At 49.5% G+C, this 16,928-nt stretch overlaps 2 protein-coding genes across 2 annotated transcripts in view; one reads left to right on the plus strand and one right to left on the minus strand.

The window, feature by feature from the left end:
* Window positions 1-16,928, minus strand: part of rnf123 (ring finger protein 123) — a 115,923-nt gene that overhangs the window by 25,657 nt on the left and 73,338 nt on the right. Inside the window, exon 37 of the mRNA XM_084464697.1 lies at window positions 3,854-4,077. Within this exon, the coding sequence (XP_084320823.1) occupies window positions 3,854-4,077 (224 nt within the window). The remainder of the gene's footprint in view (window positions 1-3,853; window positions 4,078-16,928) is intronic.
* Window positions 13,485-15,152, plus strand: amigo3 (adhesion molecule with Ig-like domain 3; the record flags this gene model as incomplete). Its single annotated transcript, XM_084464355.1, has 1 exon — window positions 13,485-15,152. The coding sequence occupies one exon, from the start codon at window positions 13,485-13,487 to the stop codon at window positions 15,150-15,152; it is 1,668 nt and encodes a 555-aa protein (XP_084320481.1).

Genomic DNA, 16,928 nt, shown 5'->3' on the forward strand with positions numbered 1-16,928 from the left:
CTCCACAAGAGACAAGCACTCACTGTAATTTACTACAACTGATGAGGAGAAGGCTGTTACTCTAAACACACACATACGGACGCACAGACACAAGCACAGACACAGACACACACACACACACACAGAGTGCATGCGATCCACACACACAAACACACACACACACACACACACACACACACACACACACACACACACACACACACACACGCGCGAAACGCCTGCCTGCTTGGAGTCTCAAAGGGAGGTTGGGATTCAATGGTTGGAGCCAGTGGATTTTCTGTTGATGTACGTTGATGTATGAGAGACTGTTTTTTGCACTCTTATATTTTATATTTTATTTTATTGTTTATTTATAGATTAGTGAATGTCTTTATCTGTTGTGTACTTTATTGTTTACTTCAGTGTTAGGAAATGTCTTGTCTCTATCTGTTATGCATGTGCACTTTATCTCCTTCACCGTGGCATAGGGAGAAGGGTCTTTTCAATTCCTTTGTATGTCTGTTATGGGAAGAAATTGACTTTGAGAGAGAATGCAGAAATCTTTTGTATGCAGAGTTTATCAAGATTCTGCTCTCTTGTGTATTTCGTGCCTTAATGGACAGGGCAGCGAAGAGAGACTGCATAGTGGGTTGGAAGAGAAAGGGGATGCCAGGCGGTATAGGAGCGCGTCGTCTTTCCTTCTGTATTTTCCGGCTAATTTCTGCCAGCGTTGAAAACAACATGGAGCAGATGGAAGATTGACTGGGAGTTCAATCGGACGAGACATCATCTCCACATTTAAAGACCACCAGATGTCACTGAATTCATTGCAAGAGATTGCTTTCGGTAATCACAAACGCAGAGCCACTGTGTATATTGGACGGCTACGCAACACCAATCATATTTATATATATATATATATATATATACCAATAATTCAGCTTTATAGATGTCAAAATATCGGCACATTAGCAATGTAATTAAATCACCAGAAGAGCATTTGCTCGTTTAGATAAACAGTCGCAGATTCAGATACGTCCTCAGCAGTCCTCAGAGTCTGTTGTGATTGCTTCTCTCACTCCCCATCTTACGTCAGACCCTTTACGTTCCTCTACCGGCAACCTCACATCTTTCATTCAGAAGACCGCCGTGCAGGCAGTGATCCAGAGATGTAACCAGGTCTTGAGCAGGCATAGTGCATGCTTGTGCGAACGTCCCGGAACATCGACCCCTGCCTGCTCCCATTCACACACGACCTGATCGCGGTAAAGTTCCGGAACATTGCTGGGAAAGGCCGCACGTGAGTGAGGAGCATCAGTCAGAGCTGGAAGTGGAGCAGTGTGGTGAAGGGACGGCAGGGGAGGAAACATGTGATAACCGCGGTCCTCAAATGTGGAGACGTGGAGTCCTTTGGGGATCAAAACGGCCTGACCTTGATTTAGTTAGTGACACTCACACACACACACACACACACACACACACATGCACGCGCACACACACATGGACGTGCACACACACAAACACACACAGAGACACGCACGCTTCAGATGATGCCCCTGCAAGGTGACCATGGAAACGTTGTGTGTTTCCATGGCAACAGGCGACGAGGCCACGCTGTCCTGTGGCGCACAGATCAAACCCCGGGAGACTTGTTCTGAACTATAGCCCTGTCACACACACACACACACACACACACACGCATATAACCATGTTAGCCACACAACAAACACACACACGCACACATGTAAGCCAAAAGGCACACACACAAAGCACACGTGAAATAGAGTGCAGGCCAAAGTCGTGACCGTCAATTTCCACAGTTAACTTATGAACACACAGAGCTCAACAGAATGCAGGATATATTACTGTATTCCCCAGCAGTAATCGTATAAGACGAATGCTCTGCATTCTGTTATTAGAGAGTCTAGGAAGAGACATTCCTCAGACACACTCTTGTTTCCTCTTTTAAAGCCGTCTGAATCAAACTTCTACATTACATCATCCTCCTCCTCTCTGCCTTGCCTATGTTAGACCGAGCTCTCTCTCCCTATCTCTCTCCTCGACTCTCCACCAAGCTCTCTCGCCCTCTCTCTCACCTCAACTCTCCACCATGTTAGACTAAGCTCTCTCTGCCTCTCTCTCCACCATGTTAGACCAAGCTCTCTCGCCCTCTCTCTCACCTCAACTCTCCACCATGTTAGACTAAGCTCTCCCTCCACCATGTTAGACTAAGCTCTCTCTGCCTCTCACTAAGCTCTCTCTGCGTCTCTCTCTCCACCATGTTAGACCAAGCTCTCTCTCCCTCTCTCTCCATCATGTTAGACCAAGCTCTCTCTGCCTCACGCCCCCATGCTGGTCTACCCTTCAGAGTATTGCATACTCACATGGAAAGGCGTGAGGACTGGACACAAACAACAACAAGAAAGGTTTGCAGGGCTTTCTCCATCTGCATTATTCATCACACGCTTTTCACCACTCTAGAAAAACCCCAACTGCCCACTTTCACTGTGTGTTGTTTATATCTGCATGTGTGTGGGCGGGTGTATGTGTGTGTGTGTTTGCGTATGTGTGGGTTATTTGTATGTATGTATGTATGTATGTATGTGTGTGTGTGTGTGTGTGTGTGTGTGTGTGTGTGTGTGTGTGTGTGTGTGTGTGTGTGTGTGTGTGTGTGTGTGTGCGTGCTTGTGCGTGGGTGTATGTATGTGTGCGTGTGTGTGTGTGTGTGCATGTGCGCTTGTGGGTGTGTGTATGCGTATGTGGTTGTGTGTGTGTGTGTGGGTGTGTGTGTATGTGTGTGTGTGTCTGTGTGTGTATGCTGGCCCATTTCTCATTGGGAACCTCGGTCCTTAGATAAGTGCATCCCTAAATAGCCTCAGTTGCAGGCCAAGAAAGCCCAGCCTATACTGGGGGTGCGGCCCCAGCCGTGATCCAACCAATCAGACCGCTTCATACCGTTCAATAGAGACGGGTTCAACTGCTATCGACAACAAGGCGGGCGACGCCCGACGGGTCCTCTGATGAGTATATATAGCGAGGAGCCATGGATTCCACTATTTATAGTCCACCCACCATTTTGTAGTGCAGTACGTCAGGAGATCAGGAGGCCTAGCAAAGCTACACTCACATACGTGTTTTGGCTTGTTGGATTGGAATGGAAAAGCGTACGCAATGATATGATGGTTAGCAGACGCCTTACTTGTAGATAAGGTAGATAAAGTATGTAAGTTCAAGTAGGACAAACTTCATTCATCCCAGCCTTGAAATTTGGGCAAATTTGGTACACATGGAAAGTCATATATCCAATCTTGTGCTGAAAAACAGGTTATCAACCTCCTTTGAATGAAAGCTTTTAAAACTTTAGCTTTAAAACTGTAAAACAAATAAAAACAAACCAACTGAAACTATAAACCTAAGAACCTCCTGTCCAAACTCTAAGCCTTCTGTCCAAACTCTAAACCTTCTGTCCAAACACTAAACCCTAAGAACCTCCTGTCCAAACTCTAAACCTTCTGTCCAAACTCTCGATCTGAGAACCTTCTGTCCAAACTCTAAACCTTCTGTCCAAACTCTCGACCTGAGAACCTTCTGTCCAAACTCTAAACCTTCTGTCCAAACTCTAGACCTGAGAACCTTCTGTCCAAACTCTAAACCTTCTGTCCAAACTCTCGACCTGAGAACCTTCTGTCCAAACTCTAAACCTTCTGTCCAAACTCTCGATCTGAGAACCTTCTGTCCAAACTCTAAACCTTCTGTCCAAACTCTCGACCTGAGAACCTTCTGTCCAAACTCTAAACCTTCTGTCCAAACTCTAGACCTGAGAACCTTCCATCCCCACCCCCTTGACCACGGCACCCCAGGCGATTAGACTCACATGCGTGCAGGGAGAAGTGCTTGCGGTCTGCCGGGCCGCTGGCCCCGGGGGCCGGTGAGACGGCGGGGGCCAGCGCCGCTCCCAGGGGCCCCACCACAGGAGGCATGCTGGGGGCCACGGTCGTGGAGGAGCCCGCTGGTTCTCCTCCCTCTCCCAGTAGGTGCTGGATGGAGTGGAGCTGGAAGCAGGGATCGGACAGAAGCACGGACGCCGCTCTGGAAATCCTGGGGGAGAGAGGGGGAGAGAGGGAGTCAATAAACAGGGAAGGAAAGTCTGGCAGTTAGGGCGTTTAACGCCCAGCTCAAAGGTGCTGAGTTCGATCCCCTATTGTCCACAGTGTACCTGCAGTCAAGATGCCCTGACCCCTAACTGTATCACTATTGACCTGTATCTGTACTCCCTGTAAGTCTCTCTGGATAAGTGTAAGAGTAAATCCTAACAGTAAATAGTAGTACTAATAGTGACTCATACAAGTGCAATGACCATGGAACTGTTAAGTACGATATTGAATTCTAAGGTAGACTATAATACAATGTGCAGAAGTCAGTATTGACATCTTGGGAGGGATTTAATATTTAATAGATGTTTTGCACCATGGCAAATCGATGCCTCCCTACAGTAGCACACAGCATATGCACATTTCTTCAAGACTTCCAGACTCTCATATTGACAGACAACGTATAATTTGTTCTTTCGATTATCCAGTTTAATAACCACTGCAAGCCTTCTCTGCAAATTGTTCCTCTAAAAAACATATTTTCCAACTCGCTGTGCGGTGCTGATGTGGCTGAACTCATCTGAGTTCCAGGCTTTTGTGTGTTCTGGGGTTTTGTGTGTGGACTGGACCTTCAAAGAGTACCTCATGCAGCCCCAAGCGGTATGAGTAGCAGCACTCTGAAGTAATCACGTCTGGAGTTTAGACCTTCGCCTCAACCCAAATTATACGGTGGAAAAGTGATTTGTCCATCCTTTAAAAGGTGAACTCCATCCGCGCTTGCTTATTGCATTGCGGTTTACAACCGAGGCAACACAATCTGTTTTATGGTGGTGTTGCTTTGATAAGCACGGCATTGAGATCACAAATTATGTTCCATGAAAACCAGGGAATTGCAAAAAAAAAACGGATTGATAATGAATTGTGAATGCAAAATGATGAATGAATGAATCAAACTATTAATGAAGGGGAAACCGGGATGGTACAAATGCAGAAAAAAAGTGTGTTCCAAACAAAGCGACAAACAGAGCGAGAGACTGATAACAGTATCCAACGGTATCTTTCCCCTATCAGTCACTAAAGGTGATCAATTTAGCCGTGATCGATGGCAGCCTGGTGCTCCGTGAGATAAGAGGAAGCCAGGGATGTCCAATCCATTAGACGGGCTCAGTGCATACTCTCAGTACGCTCAGCGGCCCCTGAGTGTGTGTGGGCCAGAGACAGACAGACACAGATGGATTCCCAGCACTTTACCTCACACGGGCTACTTCCTAGAAGCGGACCAATCAAAACTGGCGAAAGTTTCCAGTGCTTTTTACTATAGGGTTATACAAGGGGTTCATACAACCCTGTGTGAACTTGCTCGTTTTCACAAGATCACAGGGTCTCGGATAACCTCAATTTCACACCAAAGGAAAAAGATTACTGTAGCTCTCTCCCTGGCTCTCTCCCTGGCTCTCTCCCTGCCACTCTCCCTGTTTCTCTGCAAACCACCACCCTTCCTCCACTCTCTCTCTCCCTCTCTCTTCCCCTCCCTCCCTCCCATCCTCTCCCAATCCCAACCTCTCCCATGCTCCCATCTCTCCAGATTCCTTGTTTTCTCTTCTTGCATGTGACTCCCCCTCTCTCCCACTGCCCTGGCTCTTCCTGTACCGCCCCCTCCTGCTCTCCCTCTCCTCCTCCCATTCTTCAGTTCCCTCTCCATCTCGGTCTCCCATTCTCTCCCTCCATCTCTTCATCTCACGCTTCTGCATCCCACTCTCCTGCTCTCTCTCTCCCCCATGCTTCTCTCTCTCCACCTCCCTCCTCTTCCTCTAGAGGTTGTGCTTTCCTTGCACGCCCTTACTCCCTGCAGCCCTGTTTTGCGTGTCCAGTCCTTAAGGTGCTCAATCATCGCTCTTGTCGCTAATGACCCCCGCCTCTGGCACCTCCCCTCTCGACCCCTCGACTAACTTCTCCTCCTTCCCTGCCAACCCCTCTCCCTTCTCCCTTCCACTCACATCTGCTCCCATCTCCCCTCCAATCATCTGCCCTTTCCTCCGCCCCTCTCCTCGTCTCTACTCGTCTCTACCCCCCATCAGTGCAATCTAACCGACTCCCATCAATCTTCAAAGGCAGCTCTCGCTCACTCTCTGCCTCTCTCTCTCTCTCTCCCTCCCGCTCTGTCTCTCGCCATCTTCCATCCTGTTTCCTCCGTCAACTTCCTCCATCCATTTGTTTCTCCATCTCTTTCTCTCCAAACATTTCCTCCCTCCCTCAAGTCTGTTCCGTTCAGTTCAGAGTTATCTAGGTTTAAGTCTCTTTCAATCCCACACTCATCCCTGAAACATTTACACGTTGCTATACCAACCTCTCCTCCTCTGTCCCTCTCTCTCTCTCCCCAACTCAGTCACTCACTGTCAATCCGGCTCCTTCCTATCCCTGTCTACATGCTTTCCGATGTCCCCCGACCATGATGCAAGTCACAGAAACCCTGCAGACATTCAGGGTGCTGAGTTCGGCGTCTCCCAGACTCTTTTGTCATCTTCAGGTAATAATAACGTGTTTTGGGAAATCCTCCGACAGTGCCAAGAGTCCTGGGGAATGTCTGGTGGCTAATATGAATTAAACTCCATGAATAAATGATGCAGCGGGTCCATATTGATTCATAGCAGCACCAGCTAATGTGAGTGCTGGGGTTGTGAGAGCACAGCCAATAAGTACAGCCCTCTCAGGGTCAGAGTTCTCAGGCAATCAGTGATGGTGTCTCAGGGACAGATTACACAAACACACAACTCACACATATACGCATATGCTCACACACCACACACATGCATGTTAATATGCATGGTCACACATAATATGCACTTATGGAGTTGGCCGACACACTCTGTGCATGTTTTTAAACTCATGGTCCTCTTCAAGGTGATGATCAGCTGGCCTGAAACCATACAGCCAGCCCAAGGATTACACGAGACTCAAGAGATACTTTATTGTTTTCACTTTGAATGTTTGCATGCATATGCCCAAACATGGATGAATCTATATAGATTTCCATGTGTACATTGTGTGTACATACATGGGGGAAAGGATATGTTAATAGCCATCCTGTAAAGAGAATCCTAGTCCTAGGTTTGAACTGCCATGTCTGCAGTCTAACTGGGCCCTTTCCCCTACCTGCTCCAAATAACATGAATTTGAATTCACTTTAAGTCACTTTAGATAAAGGGACTGCTATAGGCTGATAGTCATTGTATATGAACGATTGTGAAACAGCGAATCTTCTGCAACAGTCGCTGGTAGGAACTGGCTGCAGGAACACCTCTGTGTTTGTGTTTGATAGTGCCTGCCTGGGTATGCACCCTTTTGTCTATTTGGAGGTTCGAAGAGAGGAAGAGAGAGATAGAGAGAGAGAAAGAGAGAGAGACTACAGTAGCAAGCTTGCGACTGGCTAAATAATACTGCATGAGAACATTCTGGAAAGTTGAGGTAAAAACACACACGCACACCTGCAAGTCGCAGAGATACAAAAAGCAAAAGGATAGACATACACTATATGCACTCACGCACACAAACACACACATACAAACACACACACACTGAAGACAGAGAGTGAGATATAGAGAGAGAGAGAGTGAGAGCGAGCAAGAGTGAATATATTAGCACACTAAGTGCACATTAAACAGAGTACTTTACAAACAGTAATCATATCTTAATACACGTCTGTCTCCCCTCTCCTCAGGACGACCATCTGGACCCGAGCCGCCATCGTGACCAGAGCCAGTACAGAGCGATCGGGAAGAAGTGTTATTTTACAATCCCAAAGAAATCTAGCTTCCTCCTACACCGACAGAACAAACCTAAATAAACACACAACAAAAAAAAACACAAGGCAACAACACAAAAATGGCGCTACCAAATAAACCGTGGAGCATGTTTCACTCTCTCTCTCTCTCTCTCTCTCTCTCTCTCTCTCAGGCGCTGTATGTCTTTAGTGCCCTGGCAGTACGATCAGAGGCCAATGTGTGTTAGTGGGTGTCTTAACAGGAACCACCATGACCGATCAGATCCAACCTGATCTGCCTCACGCAGCAGAACACCACCAGAGACAGAAAACACACTGTCTCTCTGTGCCTCCGTCTCTCTCCTTCTCTCTCACTCTCTCTCCACTTGTTCTCTCTCTTATCTCTCTGCGGTTATTCTTTCCTCTCTCATTCTCCACCTCTATTATCCCATGCTGTGTGGCGATCCATCACGGCTCTGAAAGACACAGTCTTTTGATTGGATGCTCAAATGTGTGCTCCTCCTAACTCACCAATTGTGAACGGCCTGGCTGGTTTTAATTCCATTTCTGCGAATGGGAATCACAAAAGCTCACTGGGTATTTAATTGAATGTTATTAATTGAATGTAATCTAATTAAGGCCCCACCAAATGGGAGGAGGCCCTTTGACCAACACAGCTTATTGGACAGGATGGTGATCAAGTTAGAACACACGGTTGAACAAATCAGACGGAAACATCCTGTCTAGACGGGCTTAATCAATTCATGATTATTACTTTTTTATAATTAGACCAATGTTCTAATTAAATCTGGTAACAATTGTATGTTTGTGTGAATGTTTGTCTTTCTCTCTCACTGAAACGCACACACACACACACACACACACACACACACACACACACACACACACACACACACACACCCTTGTGTAAAATATACACACCAACCTTATGAAAACACACAACAACAATTGTTATAGCATTTGTTTTGGCCACAGGATGCTAAACTTGTGTCAACACAACAACTAAATACAACAAACAATAAACATGCCATCAGCAAACCCTTACCATAACTCTAACCATAACCCAACAGCAGCACCTGTGTCTATGCAAAGTCTGTTTTCAGTCCAATGGTCTGTCTGTCTGACATTGAGAGAGAGAAAGAGAGAGAGAGAGAGAGAGAGAGAGAGAGAGAGAGAGAGAGAGAGAGAGAGAGAGAGAGAGAGAGAGAGGGGAGAGAGAGATTGTATGTGTGTGTGTGTGTGTGTGTGTGTGTGTGTGTGTGTGTGTGTGTGTGTGTGTGTGTGTGTGTATGTGTGAGTGAATATACTTACTGAGTATGCATGTGTCTGTCTCTGCTAATCCCCAATGTGTGTATGCTTGCTTCATAATTGCATGTGAATATGTGTGTGTGTGTGTGTGTGTTTGCATGGTAATGAATATGTGAAGCATGACCACACTTATCTCTGCATATCTCCACATGTGTCAGAAGAGGAAGAGTCTGTTTCTGTGTGTGTGTGTGTGTGTGTGTGTGTGTGTGTGTGTGTGTGTGTGTGTGTGCGTGTATGTGTGTGTGTGTATATGTCTGTGTGTGTGTGTGTGTGTGTGTGTGTGTGTGTGTGTGTGTGTGTGTGTCTATGTGTGTGCTTGTGTGTGGGCGGGTGATTTTCCCTTGTTCCTTGCTCCAAGTTGTGTGACCGCTGTCAGATGAGGTCATTCTCTCGGGACAATGAGAGAGAAAATTACTCAATAATGGTGAGCTCCTCTCCAGGGAAACAAACAACTGGTCCTCAGCCCCCCCTCTCCCATTAGGACAGCATGGACACATCATCTACATACTGGTCCCCTCTCCCCTCGCCCATCACGACAGCATGGATACATCCTCTACATACTGGTCCTCATACTGGTCCTCAAACTGGTCCTCAGCCTCCCTTCTCCCATTAGGACAGCATGGACACATCCTCTACATACTGGTAATGTGGTCAGCAGAGAAATACTCTACTGGCTGAGAGCAGAGGAGACAGGGGGGGAGAGGGGGAGAGAGGAGGAGAGAGGGGGAGAGAGGGGGAGAGAGGAGGAGAGAGGGGGAGACAGGGGGAGAGAGGAGGAGAGAGGAGGAGAGGGGGAGAGAGGAGGAGAGAGGGAGAGAGAGGAGGAGAGAGGGGGAGAGAGGAGGAGACAGGGGAAGAGAGGAGGAGAGCAGGGGAGAGAGGGGGAGAGGAGGAGAGAGGGGAGAGAGGAGGCAGGGGGAGAGAGGAGGAGACAGGGGGAGAAAGGAGGGGAGAGGGGGAGAGAGGAGGAGAGAGGGGAGAGAGGAGATTAGAGGTAAAAGGAGAGAGAAGGGGACGAGAGGAGGAAAGGACAAGAGTGAAGAACGACACAAAACAAGGAGAGAAGGGGAGAGGTAAGGAGAGAGGAGGCGAGACAAAAGATGAGGAGGGGAGAGGAGACGGAGGAGACAAGGGAGGGAGAAAAGGAGATAAGAGGAAAGTTTATGTAAGAGGTTTATGTAAATGTTGGCCGGGAACGTCCACGGAGGAATTCAACAACACCTCCAGGAGGGAGCAGGAGAACGGTCTGCTGGCTCAACTGTCTACGCTGAACGGAGGAGGAGGAGACAGGAGGAGAGGAGAGGAGAGGAGAGGAGAGGACTTTAACAGTATACCCATTTTAAATGTAAAAAATACATATATATATATATATATATATATATATATATATATATAGAGAGAGAGAGAGAGAGAGAGAGAGAGAGAGAGAGAGAGAGAGAGAGAGAGAGAGAGAGAGATTAGCTCAACGTATAGATTGACATGAAAGCAGGGAGGACAATATGTCCCCCATCTTCCATACTCAGGCCTCTCCAGAGGTCTGGAGGGCTTCTGCAACAAGAGCCAAATTATAATAATGAAATAAATAAATCAAACACCACCACCATGGAGAGACCAGAGGGGACACAACCCAGTGCACAGGAGAAACCATTTTAACACCAACAGCTGATTCTACATCACACAGACCCAGAGCCTTCAGATTCAACAGTGCGTTCCACATTATGTAAATGAGTTGTGTGTAAAGGATGGGGAGCGGGGCTTAGCTGACAGAGGAGTGAGGCAACAGACAAGACCATTAAATGAAGGCAATATGGTGGAGAAGAAGAAGAAGGGAATACAGAAGGAGATTAGAGGGACAGGGATGAGAAAGAACAGAGAGAGAAACAGGGAGAACGGAGAGAAAAATAGCCAGAAGAGAAGGAGGAAAGAATTAGAGGAATCCGATAAACTGCTCGGCATCTTAAACATTCCTCACCCCCTCACCCCAAACATGCTCTCAGCCAATCACATCGTCAACCCCCCGCTGTTCTCTGGGGCATCCCAAGAGAGAGAGAGAGAGAGAGAGAGCAGGAGAGCGAGAGAGAGAGAGAGAGAGAAGGACAGAGAGAAAAGGAGAGGGAGAGAAGGAGGGAGAGAGAGAGAGACGGAGACAGAGAGAGCCGGAGAGAAAGGAGAGAGAGAGAGAGAGAGAGCAACAGAGAAAGAGGAAGAGAGCAACAAAGAGAGAGGGAATGAGAGGGAGGGAGACAGACATAGAGCAGGAGAGGGAGAGAGAGAGCTGGAGAAGGAGAGAGAGAGGGAAGGAGCAGGAGAGAGAGATAGAGCAGGAGAGAGAGCGAGCAGCTTAGTGAATGGAGAGCAGTGCTGAGGGAGGGATGGAGAAGTAGGAGGCGGGGTGAGTCGGGCGAAAGGGGGAGGAGGATTATGCTGGAGTAAAAGAGAGGGAGAGAGAGAGAGAGAGAGAGAGTGAGTGAGCCAAGGAAGAGCAGAAGAGGAGAGAGGAGGGAGAGAAGGACTACACCAGAATCTCACTCTCAGTAAACACTCAGCAGCCAGCACCTGCCGTACGCACACACACTCTCACACACACACACACACACACACGCACGCACACACACACACACACACACATACACACTAACACGCTTCCTGCGTGCACGCTACTCCCGCCGCGCGAGTGAGAGCGATGCCACACGTGTGCGTCTGCGACTACAGCTGGATCTGCCGCGGTGGAGTGAGACGGACTAACTTTCTGCGTGTTGCGTGAGTGGGTTGTTTTGATTCCGGCGGAGCCCGGGAGGATGGAGGGACGCAGCGGTACGGAGAGCACCACCAAGACTGCTGCTGATACGGGCTGCCGCTCATCCGGGCTTTCACGCTAAACCGCCCGGACGGGGACCACTTGTTCTGCATGAGCCCTCGTCAAAAAACCTGTCATCCACCCACAGCTGAAACCAAACGGCATTTCCCCCGGCGGAGAGGAGGAGGACAGAGAGAGAGGGAGTGAAAGGAGCGATTAGGAGAGAGTGGGTTGTGTGTGTGTGTGTGTGTGTGTGTGTGTGAGGCGTGCGTCCGTCTTCCTCAGCGCCTGTGCAAAGTGCGTCTAAGTGGCCGTCGTGTCCGATGAGAGTGCCGGAGTGATGCTGACCCCGGTGAGGAGCCGTCTCTGGGCTTGCTCCGTGGGTGGGCAGAAGACCGTTGTGCTGGAGCACGAGACCTGACTTTACTGCTGGAGAGACCCAGGCTCCCTCCTTCCTCTCCCCGACCACAAGCGCCCGTCTCTGGCTGAGGAGACGGATCTTTGGGCCGTACGGTGAAAGACCGCTGGGAGACGTTCAGAATAAGAAAACAAACCGACTCACACCACCACCAGATAACAATAGATTTTGATAGGTTGTTTGTGATAGCGAGAAAAGGCAGAAGTATCGATGGAGCGGCAGTACTATCTTCTAAACAACCGGGGCTTTCACTTGTTTTTACACGCTTGGAATTACCTCAACAAACGAAGGAGTACGCCTGTTTTTGTGAAGCACCTTCCATTTTGTTTTTCTACATTATTGCCTGATTAAGGATTTATGATGGGGCGTTTTTCCCCCAGGATGTGATTTTGATTACGTTTAATTGACTAATCAATCAATATCCTTCATGATAACTCTCTCCTCTACCTCCTCCCCACATCATTCATTTTCTTGTCAAACTTTGGCACGCAGCGATCGGGTCAATTCCCCAGCCCTTTCTGCCTGACCAGAAGTCTTTCCTGCACTTCGGACGATCGGACCGTTCTAGGAAATAAACGCTGGATTCATATCGCATCAACTGGACATTTGTTTCTTTGAAATCAGATTCCTCTTGGATGTAATTTCCTCCCTTCTGACCTACACCATGTGGACACCCATGGAAACCTTTGTTTGATTCAACATCGCCACAGCACAAACAAGACTAAACCGTCATGGACAAGGCCCAAGCTGGGAGCTGAACCTTCAACAAACACACATCGCCCTGGTATTCTTCATCGTCAACCCCTCCGAGCCTAGATGTAGCAGTTCCTGTGATCTAACAGCCTTCAGTTAGAACCACAGAATAGTAAAAAAGGTCTTAAGCTCTGTAATTGCTTTTACAGCACGTAGCATGAACGCACGAGTAAACAGTTAATGAATAGAAAACCTTGAAAGTAAAAAGGAGTAACCTAGATACCAAAATAGAACGTAGAAGTGAAAACATAAATAGAAATAAGATAGAATCTTTAATTGTGGTTAAAACCTTGTTTAAGCCGAGCTCCCCCTTTGCCCTAGCAGCACTGGCCCTGCCCAGCAGTTGGTGTTGGCACCATGTTCTGTGTTGGTGGCAGTGATGGCGCCGGGGGCAGGGAGGGCGTGTCCGCTCCTCCCCGGCCGCCCCAGCTGCGTCGGTCCTGCGTCCTCCTGTCTGTCTGCGTACTGCTCGGCCAGCTGAGCCCTGCCCTGGGTGCTGTTTGTCCGTCAGGCTGCATCTGCGGCTCCGACATCCTCAGCTGCACGGCGATGGGCGAAGGCCGCGAGCAGGAGGTCCCCGCCGGCATGCCGCCGTCCACCGTCATGATGGACCTCGGCCACAACCGCATCGCCCGCCTGCAGCCGGGCTCCTTCAGCGGGCTGGCCCGTCTGGAGACGCTGCGGCTCAACCACAACCAGATGGCCGAGATCCAACCCGGCGCGTTCCTCAACGCATCGGGCGCCGCGCTGAGACACCTGGACCTGTCCTCCAATCACCTGCGCATGCTGGAGGCCCACTACTTCGCCGAGCTGTCCGGTCTGGAGGAGCTGCTGCTGTTCAACAACCGCATCGCCCGGGTGGAGAACCACGCCCTGGCCGGCCTGGGGAGGCTCCGCAAGGCCTATCTCAGCCACAACCGCCTCACCGACTTCCCCTTCTTCTCCATCCAGGAGGACAGCCACCCCGAGCTGACCACGCTGGACCTGTCGTCCAACCGGCTGCTCAAGCTGCCCATCGACGACATCGTGAACCTGCCGCTGGCCGTGCAGAGCGGCCTGTACCTGCACAACAACTCCCTGCTGTGCGACTGCTCCATGTACGGCCTGTTCCGCCACTGGGAGGAGAGGGGCTACGACACGGTCAAGTTCTTCAAGCACGAGCACATCTGCCTGGTGTACGGCATCCAGAGAGGCACCGTGAGCTTCTTCCAGCACGCCCGCTACTTTGAGAACTGCAGCGCCACGGGCAGCCAGCTGCACATGCCCGACCCGCAGGAGAGCGACGTGGTGGTGCACGCCGACAACCGCGTGGCGCTCAACTGCGTGACCAGCCTGCGCGGCCGGCACGTCAGCTTCATCTGGGTCACGCCCAAAAAGGAGTACGTGGCCCCGCCCGGCAACAACGGCTCGCTGAAGATGTTCCACAACGGCACGCTGGTGATTGCCGCCGTCAAGGACACAGACAAAGGCATCTACTGGTGCATGGCCCAGGACCGCTCGGGCCGTCGCAATGAGACGAGCGAGGTCAACGTGACGGTGGCCGCCCTGCTGGAGAGCGAAACCCTGGAGGGCTTCAACACGGGCTTCACCACGCTCCTGGGCTGCGTGGTGAGCCTGGTGCTGGTCCTCATGTACCTCTACCTGACCCCCTGCCGCTGCCCGCCGTGGCGCAAGGTCAGCGCCCCGCCGGCCACCGTCACCGTCACCGCCCCCGGCGGGAAAGACCCTGCCGGGGGTGGCGGTGGCGGCCAGTCGTCCATCCTGACCCCCACGCCCCCGGCCACCACCGAGGGGCCCGGGCGCAAGGCGAGCACCAACAAGCACGTGGTGTTCATGGAGCCCATCAAGGAGCAGCAGAACGGACGGCTGCGGCTGGGGCCGGGGGCCATGATGGGGCACGGGGGCCACCTGCTGCTAGGGGCGGGGCAGCCGGCCGCCAAGCCCCCCGGCCAATCACAGCACAGAGCCGGCGAGACGGACTCCATCGTGTCAGTGTTCTCGGACACACCCATCCTGTCGCCGTAGCAACGGGTACCAGCGGGAACCCGGACTCTGGCTGGCTGGCGAGCGTCCGTTATAATCTTTATCCACCCTTCTGTTCCCCGACCCCTGACCCCTGAATGAACCCTGCATCCCAGCAGCCTAGCGTCTGACCTCAGCTAAACAGTAGTTACAAAAAGACTAAGGACCACAAACAACACATCATGTTGATAGTAACGTCCCTTGTGATACAAGGCCGGCGACGAATCGAGCGGAGCGTAGTTCGTCGATGAATACTCTCCGAATATTGCCAACGTTACAAAAATGTAATAAAAAAGTTGATAGTTATTAGTTAGTTATTATATATTTTTTGCCCAGGTCTACCTACTTATCCCTTCAGCCACAAACCAATGCACTGTGATGGCGTGTACTTACTTACAATGAATGGCTCAAATTATATTCATAGGCAGAGTGAGGGAAAGCCCAGGGAAAAGACAGAGCCAAGGCGTGGGCTGGCCGGAAAGCAGAGATGGAAATAATGGAGACGGAAATAGAACGACAGAACGACTGAGAGGACAATTGATCAATTGATGGAACGTGACTCTGCCCGGGAGGAGGGAGGTAATGGCAGTCATGCAGAGAGGCAGGACGCACACACAGGGTGCCTGCTGATACCTCAAAGGAGCACGGACCACTGCAACTATGACGTAAAACCGTGTTGGGGGCCAGCACAGCGTAAAACCTTTAATAAACCCATGCTACAGATGCCTTCTTGACAGAGGAAGAGAGAGAGAACAAAATGACTAACCTCTTGTATAAATACTTCGCTTTGATTTTCTCCAGAGCTGATGACCCGATATCATATATGTATAGTGTAGCGCTGTCCTAATGGGACGTGTTTTAGACTAGACAGGGTAGAGAACAAGTGCTTTTTAGAAAAACAAACAAATGAAATGAACCTTTAAAAAAAACATGTTATGAGAAAAAAGCTCACAGAGACTGGACCGCATTCACCAGTCGGAGGGCAAGTGTATCGACTTAATTAAGGAATAAAGGGGAAAAATCTATTAAAATGTTTAAGATAGCTTTTATGCTTGGCACATTCGTTGCACAGTGCACACAATGGATCAAGGCAGAAGTGTTTGGTTAATCGTGTGGGAGAGCGGGGATGCTCCGGTAAGCAAGTCTCATTGATCGATTTCGGCAGTCGATTTCTAGAATGTCCCTGAAACTCGGCAGAAAGAAAGAAAGAAGAAGGGACTTAAGTCTTGCCTTTTTGTGTCACCAGAGGATTGACAGGACAAACATTTCCATTGGGTCGTGTTGATTTGAGTGTTTACCGCATCTCCTCCTCTTTAAATACTGTCCTGCTTCTGCACCCCCCCACCTGTCCCCCCCCTCCCTCTCACGTGTCTTCTCTCTATCTATATGTTAATAAATCTCTCGGATCGTTCAGCTCGGTGTCTGCTTCCTTATTGGTCATTACAGGGGCATCAGTTTGTGCCAATATATGGACTGCATTTTTAGTGCACCTTGTTCTTAGCCACTCACAGTGCTTTACAATCAGTACCTCCGTTCAACCGTTCATACACACTTTCACACACCAACAGAGGTTTCAAACACGCATGGCAACTATCAGCTTGTCATGAGCAGGCAGGGTTAGGTGCCTTGCTCAGGGACACACACTGGGACTTTTTTGTAACATATTTGTAACATAACCTATATTTCATCATGAGAAAACTTCCTGCACATTCGAATAAACGTCCCTGTGTGATCTATATTGAAGTATATTGAAGTATATTGAAGTATATTGAAGCATTT

Source organism: Micromesistius poutassou (assembly GCF_964030765.1).
Source record: "Micromesistius poutassou genome assembly, chromosome: 2".
NCBI classification, from domain to species: domain Eukaryota; kingdom Metazoa; phylum Chordata; class Actinopteri; order Gadiformes; family Gadidae; genus Micromesistius; species Micromesistius poutassou.